The sequence below is a fragment of the Moschus berezovskii genome, chromosome 11 (assembly GCF_049115385.1).
Source record: "Moschus berezovskii isolate FMDL1 chromosome 11, NW_MosBer_1.0, whole genome shotgun sequence".
Classification (NCBI taxonomy): Eukaryota; Metazoa; Chordata; class Mammalia; order Artiodactyla; family Moschidae; genus Moschus; species Moschus berezovskii.
Window position 1 is genome coordinate 7,559,096 of NC_142470.1, and position 17,776 is coordinate 7,576,871.

The 17,776-nt window shown below is 53.1% G+C and overlaps 1 protein-coding gene across 2 annotated transcripts; it reads right to left on the reverse strand.

Annotated features, from left to right (window-relative positions):
- Positions 1 to 107: 107 nt before the first annotated feature.
- TBC1D13 (TBC1 domain family member 13) lies at positions 108 to 16,018 on the reverse strand. Of its 2 annotated transcripts, XM_055400607.2 has the most exons (12): positions 15,883 to 16,018; positions 14,816 to 14,889; positions 12,914 to 12,954; positions 12,271 to 12,332; positions 12,045 to 12,144; positions 11,109 to 11,191; positions 9,208 to 9,367; positions 6,035 to 6,242; positions 4,982 to 5,145; positions 3,726 to 3,886; positions 3,468 to 3,525; positions 108 to 2,605 (listed from the first exon to the last, which is right to left on the reverse strand). In XM_055400607.2, the coding sequence occupies exons 1-12, from the start codon at positions 15,903 to 15,905 to the stop codon at positions 2,540 to 2,542; spliced, it is 1,200 nt and encodes a 399-aa protein (XP_055256582.2). In that variant the 5' UTR covers positions 15,906 to 16,018; the 3' UTR covers positions 108 to 2,539. The 2 variants fall into 2 exon arrangements, with proteins under 2 accessions (XP_055256582.2, XP_055256583.1); XM_055400608.2 differs by lacking the exon at positions 12,914 to 12,954 and having other exon boundaries at positions 15,883 to 15,960.
- Between the last annotated feature and the right edge of the window lie 1,758 nt (positions 16,019 to 17,776).

The following is a 17,776-nucleotide window of genomic DNA, read 5'->3' on the forward strand; positions in this document are numbered from 1 at the left end:
TTTCCTAGCCTTTTCCTTTAACCACTCTAAGAACCTCATGACTTTCTCTCTGCTCATTTTTCCTGCTCTGAGGTCTCAAAGGTTTCAGCCCATCACAGAACCAACGCTTACTGCAAAGAACACATGGTTTATTAAAGACAGCTTGTCATCAACAGCATCGATTCAAAGAACGAAACAGATGAAAAAACAAAAGCAGACTAACATTCTGACCCTTGGAGTGACACCTGCTGAATTCATTCAGCTCATTCTGTACATGTCCAAAGTCCTAGGGGAGCTTCCAAGTAGGAAGCCTGGGAGTCTCTGGCTCTTGGGGCCTCCCTTGAGAGTCTGGGGTGGGGCAGGGGGAACTGCCGAGGCCAGGTCCTCCTACTGGGGGAGCTCAGTCTAACCTGGGTATGGTCCCTGTGCTCTTTTGACCTTTCTCACAAGGCCAAGGAGAGGGCATTGGACCCAGATCTGCCAATGAGGCGAATCAGATGCAGTGATTCAAGTAGTATGGTCCAGGAGGGAGGGCAGAGGGACAGGCAAGAAAGAATACATCAGGGTCCTGGGCAGTGTCTGCTGGGTCCCAGGCTGTGGCCCAAGACTTGGGCTCTGAAGGGATCAAGCTGGGAGTGAACTACCAGTCGACAAGTTCAGGGAAGAGGGTGACCAGGCTGCTGGCAAGCAGTGTGTTTCTGCCCCATGCCAGGGTCTTTACACACCAGTTCCCCTTACACCCAGCTCTATTACAGAGCTCAGAGCCCTCCCAGCCAGGATCTCCTGGAAAACCAGGAAGGTCCCAGAGGGAGGGAGAAAAGGATGCTGGCGGACCTGAAAGGTCAGGAAGACCACGTTTCCACTTTCCAAGCCCTGCCCTTCATCCCCAAAACAAGCACGTGCCAATCTGCAATAAGTACCAGAAGTCTGATAAATAGTAAAATCTCCCAAATACTGTGCTGGGAGAGGAGGGAAAAGGCAAGTGAAGCAGCCACGGCACAGCCTGGGGGAAGCCGTTCCTGGCCCTCAGCCGTTCCTGGCCCTCAGCCCCATGTCCTGGCTGTCAGACTCAGGGAGACTTTGGGGAGCCCTGCTGGCGGGTCTGGGGAGAAGAGGACCTAATCATCCAGCCCTCCAGATGCAAACCTCCTGCCTCCTCAGAGGAGGGAGGGTCCTGGTCAGACAGGCTCAGGGCGGGAGGAGCCAGTTGCTCCACTCCAGATGCACCTGCCTCAGATTCCAGTCAGAGCATAAGACCAGAGAAGGGCCAGCACCACCTTCAGCTCTCCTGAGCGGGGGCACGCGGCACTCCAGGCCTGGACAGGACCCACGCCTTTGAGCTCAGCCCCGCCCGCCCCCGAGAGGCTCCCTTTGGTCCCACTTGCCCTTACAGGGACTCGCCTGCCCTGGGCCGGCACCTGGAAGCCATAGGAAGGACTACATCTCTGGAGCACCGGGATCCCAACCTTAATGCTTTTTTTCCTTTGGGAGAGGACCTTTGAGGAAACCTCTGGAAGACTCAGCTCTCCCTCTCCTCCCTCCCTGGACAGGAGGGCGCTGACTCTTCACGGGCCAACCGCTCTCAGGGGCTTGGGGTTTCCAAGAATTCCATGGTGGGGCACGGGTTCAGGGCCCTCGCGTGAGGCACTGTGGACTGGGAGCCCTGGATACCCAGCGTTGGTGGGTGGGAACAGGCTCCGAAGGCTAAGGCTGACCTCCAGGAGCTCTGCTGAGCCAGACCCTTCACTCTGTCTCCAGGGTTCTGAGCCAGCGTTGAGGAGAGGGGCGGGGACGGGCTGGGGATAAGGCAACCGAAGACAGAAGGGCAAACGGACAGCAATGGAGAGCGTGGCGGACAGATGAGAGCCACACACCCTCCACGGAGGAGCTGAAGGGAGAGAAAGGGAGACGGCGGCAGGGAGGCGATAAGACAAAGAAACAGACTAGAGGGAGGCCACCTTCCTCCACACACACGGACACACACACACAGACTGGAGAAGCTCACGCCAGGGGGAATAAGACATACACAGCAACCCACAAGTACACACACACACACTCAGTGGGAAAGGGACAGAAGGTGTGACCTGGGCCTGGCAGCCTCTTAGCTCCTTCACAGTGTCACCTCCCCATGGAGAAGCCCAGGAAGCACCAACCTCCAGAAGAAGCGGTTTCTGGCCCATTTGCCGAGCACCTCCCTGACCAGAGCCCAGAAGACGGAGCAGGAGGGCAGGAAGTGAGGGGCAGAGTAGAGGCAGGGAGGGGCCCGCAGTCTGCCCCAGCCCCGGGAAACCACCTCGCGAGCCCCTGCCTTGCTCGTGGCCTGGGCAGAAGGTCCAGGGCTGAAGAGTGGGAAGGAGCCCAGGCTCGGTGGTTAGGAAACAGCGGGGCACAGCAGCCCCCTGACGGGAGGCCAGGGCGAGGCCTGGAGCAGGCCGGTCCAGCATCAGCCCCTCTGGTTGGGACCCCACAGGCTTCTGCATGAAGCTTCTAGCTTCCCAGAAGCCAGGGCACCGGGGTCGGCAGGGGCTTCTCTTCCAAACATGGGTCTTTTGCCACCAGGCTACTGTGAGTCTTGGAGTTCCTTGGCTTTCTGAAGGACCTGGCAGACGTCTGTGATGGGGTAATCCTGTGTGGGGAAAAGGTCAACAGTAGTATGCAACTGAAGTCAGTCTGCCCTGCACCACTGCACTGGACCTGGCACCCTGCTGGACCCTGGGCTAAAGGCTGGGACCACAGGATATCAGACACCCACCGTCTGTCCAAACCCTACAGGGAGCTATTGCTACACCCACTGCAGCACTGACTTAACCAACCCAACCAGTCACCCCAAAAGGTCTCAGCCCCTTCCCCAGGACCACCTGCCACACCTCCCCCCACCTCCTGCCATCGAGCCCTGAGCTCCATGCATGAGCCTAGACCAGGGCCAGACACTGTCCATGCATTCACTCACTGGGTCACCTCAACAGCCCCATGAGGAGTTATGTGAATTTGCCTGTTTTACAGATCGAGTCAGTGAAGTTATTGAATACCAACCCCAGGCCAGGCGTTGGCAAAGCAATTAAGGTTCAGAGAGGTTGCCACTGGGCTTAGGTGACATGACTAGCACAGGAGAACAAAGATGTGAAGTCAAAACTGACTCCTGAGCCCATGTTCTTAACCACTAAGGCCCCCATGTTTCTTCCCCAGGCCGTGCGCCATTGCCAATGGGCATTATTACCACATACTGGGTAATAAGGCCATGTCTCGGCTATAACTTATTTATGCAGAGCGCATGGTTCAGAGAAGCCAAGTCACTGGCCACACCACACTCAAGGTCAGTGGCAAAGCCGAATCCAAACCCAGATCTGCCTCGGGGGTCTGGACTCGTAAGCCCTGCTACCTTTTCCTGATCCCAAGGCAGCCTGTCATAGCGGCTGGCATGGGGTGGCCGCCGGCTAAGTGTCTGCTTCATGGCTAAAGAATAAGCGCGTCCCTCTGAACTCCGTTACCTGCAGGAGTCTCATGTTTACGGTAAAGTCCCCTTCCAGCAACTGCTCCCGAATCAGTCTAGGAAAAACAAGCAACAAAAAGCGCTGGGCCCTTTGCCTACTCTGAGAGCAGGCCCATCCGGCCTCTTCCTGCTCCTGCTGCACCACCTGCAGCGAGTTTAGACTGATGCTCCTCTGAGAATCCCAAAGGCTCAGTCCAGCTTCTTGACAGCAGCTCCTGCCTGCCCCGCCCCAAACGTCCCCTATGGCCACACTCACATGAGCATGGCACAGCAGACCAGGAGGAGGAAGTCAAAGCGGCTGCTGTCGGCGAAGAGGGAGTCCCAGATCCGGATGACGTCAGGCAGCACGAACTCCTGGGACAGCAGCAGGGTCAGCCAGCGGAAGGCAAAGAACTGTGGCTTGATGTTCTGCTCTTGCTGGGGAGACAGAGGTGTGGGGTAGGTGCGAGAATGTGTGTTGGCTAGTGGCCACGGACCACCATGCAGCCCAGCAGGCATGAATTCAGATTAAGCGGCAGGCTCGGTGTGAGTTCCAGGCACGCCAAGGTGGGGATGGCACCAGAGAGCCTCGCTCCGTGAAAGGGGTAACTGCTGCTTGCTGCCAGCCAACGCTGTCAGATCGTCTGATTTTTTTTGAGGGAAGCCAAAAACCCAGACTTTTTTATATAAACACTTTAGATTTATAAATGATGGCTCTAATTCTTTTAATACACTACACAGACTGTCACTGTGGATTTATGGACAGAGAAACCGTTATTGGGCATTTACTGCAAGCCTGGCCCTGTGCTTAATACGTTAAATATCTCACTTATTTACTCCATACAACAACTGCATAAGGCAATTATTCCCAACGGGGACGAGCCCTCTGGTCGGCCACAGTGGATACTACTGACTGAAAAGCCTGTTACAAAACAACAAGTTATAATTTCACACTTGGTTAAAAAGATATGTTTATGTATATTTTCTTGTTCACAAAACTGTTTCTGTTTATAAATAAATGTTCTTTTTACTGAAGAATTCCCTGAAATAAACATGAAATGCCACTCCCAATAATTTTTTGGGGGGAGCCACCTGGGTCTTAGGTGCAGTATGTGGGATCTAGTTCCTTGACCAGGGATTGAATCCGTGTCCCCTGTACTGGGAGCACAGTCTTAGCCACTGTACTACCAGGGAAGTCCCTCCAATGATTTTTAAAAATGAAGTTCACACTTCCTTTCCAGAACTCTAACAGGCTGAACTCAAAGCATACAGTAAACACCCTGCACCATGCCTGGCACACAGGGCACCATACCCACCTGCCCTCATCCTCAACCTGCCAGGTTCCAACCATCAGCTGCCCCACCTCCCCGCAGCACCTCAGCACCTGGGTCGTGGCCCCCTGGCAGCAGCAGTCAATTCTAATCCTCAGACTCAGGCCAGTCCCCACCCTGGGCCTAGTTGGAGTGCTCAAGAGCCTGCTGTCTTCTACCCCTTCCTGTCTGCCCTAACCTGAGTGGCCCTGGGGGTCCTCACCAGTTTCAGGTAGAGCTCCACGTCCTTATCCTTCAGGGTGGAGTACACCTTTTCCATCTTGTAGGTGATGCCACACTGTGAGTCGTCAAGGCTCTTGATGAAGTTGTCTCGGATCTCAGCCATAAGGTTGGTGAAGCAGAAAAAGGTATCTGCCTCAGCATGCTCTGGGAGAGACAGGCAAGGTCAGGGCAGCCGCGAGAGGACGGGCTTGCCCACAACACACCCCACCTCTCAACTACGTGAGAGCTCACCCTCAGCTCTGAGCCTCCACCAAGTCACCCTGCCGTGGTCAGGCTGCGTCCCTCCGTACCTCTTTTGTCTGTGACCACTCTCCACACCCCACTCTCCAGCCCCAGACCAGACATAATTCTTTTTTTTTGGCCACACCAAACAGCTTGCAGGATCTTAGCCAGTGCCCTCCACGGTGAAAGCAAGGAGTCCTAGCCACTGGACCAACAGGGAATCCCCACCTCTTTTTTCTCACAACTCTGACAACACTGTACACTGATTGTGCAGTTGATTACATGTTCTTCTGCTGCTGTTTTAAAAATCATTATTTATTTAAATCCTTTCTTTCAACTTCCTGTCTATACATCTCATCTTCTCTACCAGAAATTCAGTTACAAATATGAAGACATCAGTAAACCGGGGTGGGGGGGGCGGGCTTCCCTGGTCGTCTGGTGGCTAAGACTCCAGTCTCCCAATGCAGTGGGCCCAGGTTCGATCCCTATTCAGGGAACTAGATCCCACATGCCACAGCTAAAAGATCCACGGGCCACAACTAAGATCCAGTACAGCCAAATAAATAAATATATATATATATATATATTTTAAAGAGATCAGTAAACATCTAACATTCTAGAAAGTTCAAGCCAGAAAAGATCTCAGACATGGTTCAGGCCAACCCCCTTATCCGACAGAGAATGGAGACCCCAAAACAGGGAAGTGAGTGGCACAAGAGCTTGATAAAGCCCATCAGTCCAGCTTTCCTTGGTCCGTTTCTCCAGGAAGAAGCAACAACGAACGTGAGCGGCCAGGAGCCCACCTGTTTACCTTTCCACTCGCTGTTGGGGTCGGTGGCAAAGGTGTAGTAGAGGGGCCCCACGATCTCGTTCATGCCCTGCACATAAGCGATCCCGGGGTTGAGCTTGGCGTAGATGAACAGGATCCGCTCCACCACCTCCCAGTGGGCCTCACAGCCGTTGGGCAGCACCACGTACTCGTTCATGGAGGGCGCTGAGTTCTTTTGTGGGGAGCTCATCTAGGGGACAAGGGCAGAGGCTTGAGAAGGTGGGAGGCATGATAGACAGCGAGCTGAAACTTAACTTCCATCTCATGGGCAACCCAGGGCGGAGAAGGACATGTCCGACGCCACCGGGAACGAGCAGATAAATCCACAATGGGCGAAACTCCACAAGCCAGAGGGACTGAAATCTAATAATTTAGTGACAAAAGTCAGAATGGTGCTTCTCTCTGAGAGAAGGGGTACCGACTGGGGAGGGGCGTGAAAGAACTTTCTGGATGATGGAAGTGTTCCATGTACTGATCTGGCTGACAGTTAATGTAGGTTTATACATGAGAAAATGTTGTACACCTAAGGTTTATGCTTTTCTTGTGTGTAAGTTATAGTTCAATTAAAAAAAAAAACTCAAAATATGTCAAAAATAGACAACTGGTAAAGAATCTTGAAGAAGTCAAATGCTGTGGGGGGTGGGGGGAGTGGAGGCCTGCTCCAGCTGAAGTGACTAAAAAAACAACATCCCAGTGCAACGCATAAACCCTAACTTGGGATTTAAAATGACAAAAACATTCTTGGTACAGAGAATTCCCTGGTGGTCCACTGGACAAGATTCCTTACTTGCACTGCTATGGGCCCAGGTTCAATTCCTGGTCAAGGAACTAAGATCCCACAAGCCAGACAGGGTAACCAAAAAAAAAAAATTCTTGATACAACTCGAGGACACCCAAGCCGGGACTGGATGTGAGCTGTTACTATGGATTATGTAACATCGGCAGATGAGACAGTGGGGAGGAGGAGGATGTCCTGACTCTCAGGGGGTGCCTGCTGAAGGACTGAGGGGTATGGGGTAAAGGCACCTGCACAGTTTACTCTCCATGTAACACACACACAACACGGCAAAAGGTTAACAACTGGTGAGTGTGGGTGGAAAGTATGAGGGTGCATGCTGTACTCTTCTTTCAACTTTTCTGAATATTTCAAAATCTTCGTAAGAAGAAGTTGGGAGATGAATGAAGAGACGATCTCGGTAAAAACTCACACAATAGAGCAGAGGACCCCAATGTCAGGATCCCTTGCGAGTTCTGTAAAAGTTCAAGTGCCTGAGGTTACCTGTATGAAGGCCACGGGCACATCCCCGCAGGGTCGGAGTACAACGCTGTCCTGGAAGCCCGGGGTTTTGAGAACATTGAGCGTCCTTGTGTACATGCGCACACATTGAGACGCACACATCACTAACATTTACCAAGAGGGTTTTATGGGCAAGACAAGGTCCTACAAGCCTTCCTGTTTATGCCCAAAACTGCCTAGAAGATTCTTTTCACATTAGTTTCAAGATGAGGAAACAGGTTCAGAAACGCTAGGCCACTCACCAGATGTCTCTCATTAAGTGGTGGCACTGGACTTGGACCCAGGCTGGTGCTAGAACCCAAGGCCCAGGCCTCACAGAGTGCCCACTGCTTTCCAAGAATCTGCACAGCCATGACCTCAGTTCACCCTCTTGGCAATTTAAAAGCCAGACAGGGCGGAAATGACGATGCCCAGTAAACAGAGGAAGAAACAAAGGCCCAGGAAGGCAAGTCTGGTGTTACTTGCGCAGCATCAGACAGCCAGCCAGCTTTAACTCAAACAGCCCACACCCTGGATCCAGAGGCCTAGGGATGAAGCTTGTGGTCCGGTTCTCTACCACTAGGACCAGGCCCAAACCTAAAATCAGTTCTCAGCCACCAATTATTGTAGCGAAAGGAATGACAGAAGCCAAGTGCCCATCTTTCCAGGCAGACAGAACATCAGCAGCCAAGCAGGACGATCACCAACTCAGGCAGCTACGGAGTCCTTAAGCCAACCGTCTGGCACCTCCTAACGCACCCAGCTCTATAGTGAGCAGGTGGAACCAGGGGATCAGCTAGAACTTCCCAGTCACTCCTGGGAGGAAAGATGGCTGGTCTCCAGGAAACAAAGCCCTGATTGGTCATTCCATCGGGGGTGGGGAGGGGGCAAGTAGAGCTGCTACAGTACCTCTCCAGCTTGCTGGGAGCTACAGAGAAGGATTTTTCCATTGTTGGAGGACAGTGAAAAATTCTGAGGAATAAGTCAAAGCTCTAGGTATGAAAGCAGTAGGAGTTAAAGAATAAGACAATATACCTTTTAGCAATAAGCAGCTTCTCAGAATCACCTAAGTCTGCTCGAAGCCCGAGGCTCCAACACGCAGCATAACTTGGCCAGCACAAGACCTATCCTTCCTTTCTCTGAGGTCTCTCACATCGCTCCCTCTCCACCCCAGTTCCCGCCCCTACCAACCACAGCACCAGGAGGCCTCTCCACCTCCATTCCTGCCTCTCCCATCAACATCCTCACAGCTTCCATGACAACCTTTGACAAAGGCAGTCTTATATCCCTACTCCAAGAATGCTGCAGGGGTCCCCAGCCCTCAGGACAAAGGCCCATGTGGCCTCACCATCACTCACTTCTCTAGCATCCTCTGGCCACCCTTCCCTCTCCCTCTCCCCCACCCAGCTCAGGTTGGACTCCTCCTTTCCTTGAACATACCCCGCTCTCTCCACACATACCCTCCTCTCCCCCTGGAAGGCCCTTTCCTCTTCATCCTTTGAGCCTCAGCTTAAATGTCACTTCCTCAGGAAAGTCCTCCCTGATGCCCAGACCAAGTCAGGTCCCTGCCCATCACTGTTCCCACTGCACTTCATCACACTTGCAGTTCCTTTTCCAAGTGCCGCCTCCACCACAGACCAGAAGTGTGGCCCCTTCATTGCACAGCAGGGCACCCCCCACCCCCGGGCACCTGACACCAGCCTTTGAATCTGATTTTCAGAAAGAGCCCAGAGCAGGGACGGGGCAGGACTAAGGCTGCTCTGGGTAACAGTCAGGGCAGATGGTCAGGGACCCAATGGCTCGTGGTCACTAGTCCCAAGGAAGAAGGAAGGAAAAGACTGTCACGGGGAGTCCCCGAGGCCCTCAGGTTGCCTCTCACATTAGTGACGCCACTCCGGTTCCGAGCCACTGTCTGGGATTTCAAGGTCGTCTGCTCCACCCGCTTACGAAGGGTCTCAAACTCATTCTGGGGATCCAGGATGAGGAGGCAGGGGTACTCGGTGGCCCTCTGGAAGAAGGATATGTCTGGACACAACCTCCTGCAAGGGGAAACAGAAGAGGATTGTTACTCGGCAAGGGGGTTTTAGATGTCTCCTCAGCCCCCTGCTGCTAGGGGTCCCAGCCTCCCCAAAGCCTTCTGTGTGTGTTTAAGCTAGTAGCATTTTATTTCAAAAACAATGCAGTCATCGTGTATGTGTACATACCCATATATCGCGTGCATGCTTACAGACACACACACACACGTTTTTAAATGTCCTTAGAATCTTCCAGTCTAACTCTTCTCTTAAACCACAAACAACTTTCCATGTCAAAAAGATAATATGGACAGGAGTATAAACTGTTTGTATTGTGGCTAAAAATGGTAATAAAGGTTTCATTAAGTTATAAATTATACAATGAAATACTACACAGCTGGGGAGATAAAGAAACAATCAAGCGGGGAGACGGTCTCTAGAATGTGGAAGTTTTTAAAGTGTATGTATCGTGGCGCACACGCAGATGTCTCAGCTGAAGCTCTCTGCAAACTCGCCCTCCGGGAACACTTAACAACGCACTACAGTCACCACCAGGCTAAAACCTGTCTGCCCAGATCTGGGTGCAAGACGTGGTTCCTTCTTAAAACAGCGCGATGAAACACCTCATGGGTACAGGCTCCCCAATGCCAGCCTGAGAAGGAGGCAAGAGACCCACTGTCCCCTCTGGCTGAGCACCCTGGGCGGGGTCCCACGGGGGCTGTCTGGCGGGGGCGGGGGGCCTGGGCACGGTGAGCACAGGGGAGGAGCAGCCTGGGTGGCGAAGGGCTGGTAACACAGCTGACAAGCAGCGGGGGCAGAAAGGGAGGTGGACAGACAGACTCTAGAACCCAAGCTCTGACCACTGGGCCACTGCAGACAGGCCCCCGGCTCCTCACAGCCACGTGGAAGAGTCACCTGCTGCCAGGCTCACCCACCCCGCAGGCCAGCACAGCCAGCTGACCACACTTCCCGACCAAGAGGAACAGCTCGTGCACACAGTATAGCTCACAATTTGAAGAAAAAACAACACTTTTCTGACCCTGTCACTCCTCTGCTTAAACCCTCTGGGAGACCGCCCCATGTCTCTGGGATTCAGTCCAATGTCTGATCCCCACCTGCCTCCGGTGGGGCCTCAGGCACACTGGCCTTTGCACCACTCCTTGGGCGGCCCAGTTCTGAAGGCTCTCAGGGCCTCCCCTGGGAGGTACCACAGCCCTCCCTTCCCCCTCCCCGCTAGGCTCCTCAGAATCTCAGCTGCTTCCTCAGGCGAGACGTCCCAACTGCCCTGAAGCACCCTGAACTCTGCCTTCAGAGCAGTCACCACAAAAGTCAGTGATGCGGAAGATCCATTTTGCTGAACATCTTGTCTTCACATCTTCCCCCTCAGCTTCTAAGTTCCTTAAGGAGAGAGATCCTGTCTGTCTATTCCATGCTCAATCCCCCAGCCTGGCACTGAGCCTGTCACGTAGCAGGGCCTCAGAATTTGCTGAAGGAAGGAGCAGATGAATCCATAGGTGCCTGGGCCACAAGTGACACTAAGGCAGGGAGAGGGGAGAGCTGGGCACTCAGGCCACCGCCAGCACCCCGCACCCCCACACCTCACCAGGCCTGCTGTGCCTATGGCCTGGACTCAGCTATGGGGACAACTCCCCAGCAGTTCCTCAGGTACCTCCCTGTGGGCCTGGGCTGGGCTGGGAAAGGGGAGAAGTGGCAGAAAAGCCCCAGATGCCCCGGGGCCGGCTCCCCGCCCCAGCGCCCAGCTCACCGGACGTCTTTGTCGATCTGTAGCAGCACCTCGTTGTCCCTGAAGTATGTGTTCCACCGGCTGTCGGGGTTGGGGTTCAGAGGCTGTGGGGGAGAATGAGAAATGCTGTCCTCGGCCAGCAAGCACCCCAGGGGCAGACCCCAGTCTCGGGGGCCTGAGCAGGAGCCCTGAACCTGCATTCCCAGCAGAGACGCAGCTACGGCTGAGACGGCCCACGAGCTAGTTGAGCGGCAGCACAGGCCCCTCCGCGGCCTCCCAAATCTCCATCCTCGTCCACATCCTGCAGCCAAGCCCCGAGGTCAGCTCTGAGCACTTCCCAGACTCTGCCCTTCCCTGTCCACGGCTCCAGAATGCTGCATATAACAGGTGCTCACTACATGCTTGCTGAATAAATGAATACTGCATCGTTAGGTCTCTGAATCTAATTCTTCAATACTCTGAGTTGCCAATTCCAGTCCTTGGAGGACCAGGCTGGGTCCAATCCATCCCCACTTCCTGACTGTGAAGCACCAGGGAAGAGTTGGGTATTTACAGATAGAACAAGGCTTCCTGTGGGCTGCAGAAACGCAGTTTACCCTCTCCCCGGCCCTGCTCTGACTCCCTTCAACTACAGTATCACAGAAGCTTCCTGGAGGAAGGGGGCTGAGGAGCCAATGTGTGGAAGATGAGGCTCAGCACTGCACAAACAGCACTCCCGGATCCCAGTCATCGCCTGTGGTCCTGACCAGGCCTGGAGCTTGAAGAGAGCACGGAGACTCAACAGCCTTTGGCAGCTGAGATGCCAAACGCAGAAACAAGGTGCTGGGGGGGTGGTAAAAGGGAGTAGGATCAGCAGCACCTGGCCTCTGGGCTGAGGGACCTCACCCACCCTACAGCCCACACCTCTCCCCCACCCCACTCTGTAGCCTCGGTCCCCACTGCGGGCCCCCTACTCACATGGTCCTCAAAGGTCACATCCTCCCTGGACACACCCATGTTGGCCTTGGCAATGCCAGGCTGGATGATCATTTCCCTCAAGAACTGAGAATACAGCTTCCTGGAGGAGAGGAGGGTAGAGAGGGATGAGCCCAGAGCAGTGCAGCAACAGGAAGTGGGTTAGACTCACACCACCTGCTCTGCCCAATACTAAGGCCCTCCTGCCATCCCCATGTCAGGGTCTCACCTCTGCTTGGCCAGGATGGAGGTCCATGACGCTCTCTCCAAGGGGAGGTAGTTCAAGAGAATCTGCACACAGACAAAGAAAAGCAAAGCTCTGGTGACTCCCCCAGCCCAACCCCAGAAGGAGACGGAGGCTGACAGGCCTCAAGGAAAACGTCTGATAAAGCCCAGAGAAGGCAGGAACGCAGGCACGGGCTGGGGGTAGCCTCCCCTCCTCTCCCCACTGGCCTCCTCGTCCTTTATCCTGAAGCAGCCCTTTCTACTGAGTTCCCCCCCAAAGACTCTCCCAAATGATGATAAAACCTTGTGCTCAAAGGGGTTGGAAAGCAGGACACTGGGCTTCTGCTCCCACCTCAGCGGAAAGCTTTAGGCAAAGCATAGCCTTTTACTGTCCCAATCAGCATTGCTTCCACTGAGCTGTCTGGACCAGGAAGCAGAAGGCTTTGCTGGCATTACAAAGCATTCCATCCCCGGGGGATCCCAGAGGGGATGCCAAGAGAAACAGAAAACCCAGAACTTCCCAGAAAAGCTTCCTGGGACAAGCAAGGAAAGGCAGAAAATACGAAGAAGGGGCCGGGGTGGGGACAGCCCATGCAGGAACCCAGGGACTCTCAGCAGAGCAGAAGCCCCACCCCAGGCACACCCACCTTCCAGCAGAGGCATCGCAGTCCGCCCTCACAGGGGATGCCTGTGGACACAGCAGGCAAAGGTCACGCCCCCGCAGAGTCCCAGAACCCCCCAGCCCTCCACCTCAGAGCCAGTCGGCAGGGAGTGGAGTGGGCAAGAAGTACTTCTTCAAGAATCGTTCACTGCCAGAAAGACTGCTAGACGATGCTAATCCTATGTCTACTTTCTCTCTGTGACCCCCATCTGGAATGTTCTTTTGAGGATGACAGCTTCTGATCTTTGATATTTCTTCCTCAGAGCAGCCTTGACCTCTTCCCAAATAAAGTCAGGGCCCTTGACATAAACAATAACGGCTCCATTACATCTCCTTCATGGCATCCCTTGCAAATGGGAATGTATGATATAATTTATATATTTATTTAACATCTGTAACCCCTAATACTGGGGAAAGCCCTAGAAAGATGAAGACCAAATCTGTCTTACTGTTCTACTACCTAGCCCAGGGCAGGTATTCTGTGAGTATCTGTAGAATATAAACTAAGCTCTGAATGCTCAGTGTTTTGTGTTTTACAGACTTAAAATTTCACTTAATCCTTATTGTAGCCCTAGTAAGTAACGAAGATCAGCACCATTGTCCCCATCTTACAGATAAAGAAACTCATCTATAAAGACAGAGCCATCAAGGACTCCAACACAGGTCTGACTCTAGAACCCAGCTTGTAACCATTGCCGCAGACTGAATGGCAACCCACTCCAGTGTCCTTGCCTGGAGAATCCCAGGGTCGGGAGAGCCTGGTGGGCTTCCGTCTATGGGGTCACACAGAGTCGGACACAACTGAAGTGACTTAGCAGCAGCAGCAGCAGCAGCAGCCTCCCCTGGGGCCTGGCAGATTCTTTAGCTCAGCACAGATCCCAGAAACCCCTTCAGGGCCTAAATATCACTCCTGAATCAAAAGATGAACTTCTCCTGAAATACTGTCAGGACGCTCACGAAAGCAGCTGTTGCTACAGTCTCCCTAGTACCATGAACAGTAGCTAGTATCCTCACCTCAGAATCTGCATGAGGATGCACGGGGCAACTCAAGCATCCTTGCTGACAAAGTTACAAAGGCAGAGCAGTCACAAGAAGCTACCAGAACACCGAGGTATTTTTAAAGACATGCAAGAGTCTCTGTGCTGAAAAGTTAGCCAGTCTGGGGAGGGCAAAGTCAAAAACTGCTGGGGTTCAGCTCCTTAAAGTGAGTGACTCAAGGCTGGAATTTTACCATGAACCAAAGTTCACTGTTGCCTGAGTTGGCTTTGATCCTAAGCCATGGAGAGAACCAGGAACCGCTCCGTAGCTAACCAAATTATACAACACAGGAAGCCTGCTGGGGAATGAGGAAAGACCTTTCCTCTATTCAAGAAGTCTCCCTCTGCCCTCCAGTTACTCCCAGGAAGCAATCAGCATCACTTACAGGCCGATGAGCACCTGGTCTAAGGGCTGTGTGTGTGTATGTGCATGCACACTTAGTCACTAAAGTCACGTCCAACCCTTTGCAACTCAATGGACTGCAGCCCGCCAGGCTCTTCTGTCCATGTGGTTCTCCAGGCATGAATACTGGGTTGCCGTTTCCTCCTCCAGGGCATCTTTCCAACCCAGGGATCAAACTCTTCGTCTCCTGCACTGCAGGCGAATTCTTTACCACTAACCACTAGGGAAGCCCAGTCTAAGGCCTACAGGCATGCTAACCGAGGGCGCCACTGCTCTGAGAACCAAGCCTGGGGCATCCCTGGTTGTTCAGCTCCACAGAATCTGGAGAAGTTCCCAAAAGGCAGGCCGGTCCCCAGAACTGGCCAGGTGTGGCCTTGGCTCGCTGCCCCTCCATCTTTATCACAAGGCTGCTCCAGGAAAACCCTGAAAATGGAGAGTTGCCTCTTACCACTAAAACTGAGTTCCCGAAGTTTTTCCAAGGCAATCGTGGGCTCCTTCAGGACATCCTGGAAATCTGCAATCCTAGAAGGAGGGAGACAGAGGCAAATGACACACAAACCCCACAATGACAGACTTAGAGACCCCTCCTAAAGTCCACAGCTCCCTTACACCCACAGTCTCCAACCTGTTCCTCCCTCCCCCTCAGGACACAAAGATACAAAGAACAGGCAAAACCCTGGCTAAAGGGCAGCTTTGAAGAACTACAGATCACTCTTTCCTCTAAGTCCAGAAATCTATAGTTACTCCTGCCTAAAGGTTCTCAAATGAGCACCATGAAATCAGACACATTCTAACATTTACTGAGCCGGCATTTACTGGCCACTTCCTGCTGGCCAGGTCCAAACCACACTGTCCTATCTGAACTCCAAAAACCCTTAGAATCAGGAGTAATCTGATCTGTGGACAAGGACCTGTGTAATCTGCACCCAGCATCCCAAGCTCAAAAATAAAACCATTAGAAGACCTCTGGGCCTGCGGGCAGGCAAGAACAAAAGGTTTAAAAACTGGAGGAAAACTGAAGAATGAGCAAAATTAGCCAACGCTGCAGGATTTGGCCCCGGGAGGGGGTGGGGGGAAGACTGGAGGAGAATCTAGGTTTTCTAGCATTTCTAGTAAGAAAAGGGTACGTGGGAGGGGAAGTATTTGGATAGAGGAGGGTACTGGGGCAAAGGGTTACCAGGCGGGGATAAAAAGGGTGGGGGGTGCATCGGGATCGGGCGTGAGGCCCTAGTAGAGGAAGACACCAGGGGAAAGGATCCGGGGTGCGGGGGAGAGAGAGAGAAGCGGCAACACCGAGGGGCAGGAGAGATGTCCCCGTTCCGTGCCCCCTCTCAGGCCCACGGCAAAGAGGCTGGAAAGTGGGCGCCCAAAGCCTACAGCCCGGGGAGGGGTGGGGGGCGGCGAGGGGGGAAGGTCCCGATTCCTAGCCACATTCGCTCGCCCCCCACCCCCGCAGGTCAAAAGGGACAGCTTGGCCAGCAGTGGCCAGGCTGGTCGGCCCCGGTGGCTCCTCACCGGCTCTTGTGCAGACTCGACATGGTGTTGACTTCCGGATCTCCCCCCACCGCTGCCGCCGCCGCCTCCTCCTCCGCCGCCGCCGCCGCCGCCCCTCAGGGACGCGGGGCTCTGGGCAAAGGCCTCCGACCGGAAACTCAGCCGCAGGCGCGCGCGTTCCGCACTGCCCCGCCCCGCCCCGTTCACTTGCCACCCCTGTTCCCTGCCACCGTCAGACGGCCCGGCGGGGTGGGCGGGGCGAGGGGACGCCGGGAACGACGCCCCGCCTCCGCCCCACCCCCTGTCACCGCCCCCCGCGTCCCTACCTCTACCTAGTGCGTCAAGTTTGAGGACGCGCAGGTGACCGGCGCAGACCGTGCACACCGAGGCTCATGTCTTGCCCTTGCCTGGAGGTTAGGCGGGGCAAGCTCCCGTACGCAAACACACCTGTCACCTGGTCCTCTTCCTTACGGGTTCCACACCTGCAGTAAGCTGATGAGCTGTCGTTTCAAGGATGTCCTGGTGATGGTTTAGTCGCGAAGTCGTGTCCGACTCTTGTGATCCCATGGACTGTAGGTAGCCCACCAGGCCTCCTCTGTCTGTGGGATTTGCCAGGCAAGAATACTGGTATGGGTTGCCATCTCCTCCATCGGGGACGTAGACCCCAACCCCCTCGCTAAGCTATACAGGCCTCCCTGGCTGGTCTTTTCACTGCTGAGCCCCCGACGCCTATAGAAGTGATCACACTGAACAGATGGTTCAGTAAATACTGAACAGAAGAGCAGGACCACAATTCAGTGATTCCTTGATTTTTGGATTTCATGAATATGATATTTACCATAATATCAGAACAGAAAAGGCAAAACAAAATTTCAGGATCCTTCCCAAGAAAAAAGTTGGCAGCCATACAAATGTGTACTTATGCGCTAATTGTCCTTATTTTTTAATGTCTCCACAGATCGGTGAAAACTTTGTCACTGGACTGTATAATCTTGAAGTCTCCTCCAGCTCAGCTGCTGCCCGCCATTCTTCACTGCCCCATGGCCCGGGCACACAGACATCTGTTCCTTTATTCACTCACCACACAGTTTCTGCTCCCACTGTATGCTAGGTACTGTGCTAAAGGGCTCTGCACAGTACAAAGGTTACATTCCTTTACATGAAATATAAGAAATGAATAAATGTTGACTTAATTGCTGGTAGCTCAGACAGTAAAAAAAAGATCTGCCCGAAAGACCCAGGTTCAATCCCTCGGTTGGGAAGATCCCCTGGAGAAGGGAATGGTTACCAACTCCAGTATTCTTATCTGGAGAATTCCATGGACAGAGGAGACTGGTGGGTTACAGTCCATGGGACTGAAAAGAATCAGACACAACTGAGCAACTAACATTTTCACTTTTTAAAAAATGACTTAGTTGCACAACAGGAAATAAATTTTTTTTCCAGATAAAAAGAATACCAGACAGCCCTTTGAAAGTTTGATTAGGAAGACAGGGAAAAACACAAGCCATGTGTTAAGAAAACTAGACCATTGGCTATCACTTGGAAGGAAAAAAAAATCTATTCCTATTTAATATCTGACTGAAAAATTAATTCTAAATGAATTAAAGCTCTATAAGGGGAAAAACCTATGGGATTGAAAGAAAAATATATAGAAAAAATATTTATAATCTTGGAGAAGGAAGACAGAAGGCCCAGAAGCTATGAAAGATAAGACAGATGTATAACTACATAAAAATTTTCAGTCTCTAACTTCCCTGGTGAGCCAGTGGTTGGGAATTTGCCTACCAATGCAGGGGACATGGGTTTAGTCCCTGGTCTAGAAGGATTCCATATTCCTCGCGGCAACTAAGCCCATGTGGGGCAACTACTGAAGCCCGAGTGTTTAGAGCCTGTTCTCTTCAACAAGATAAGC

Coding starts and splice junctions, on each gene's coding strand:
- TBC1D13 (XM_055400607.2), bottom strand. CDS start 15,905: ATGTCGAGTCTGCACAAGAGCCG. Junction 11,192..12,044: donor ATGTGACCTTTGAGGACCAT/GTGAGTAGGGGG, acceptor TCTCCCCCACAG/CCTCTGAACCCCAACCCCGA. Junction 3,887..4,981: donor TGGAGCTCTACCTGAAACTG/GTGAGGACCCCC, acceptor CTGTCTCCCCAG/CAAGAGCAGAACATCAAGCC.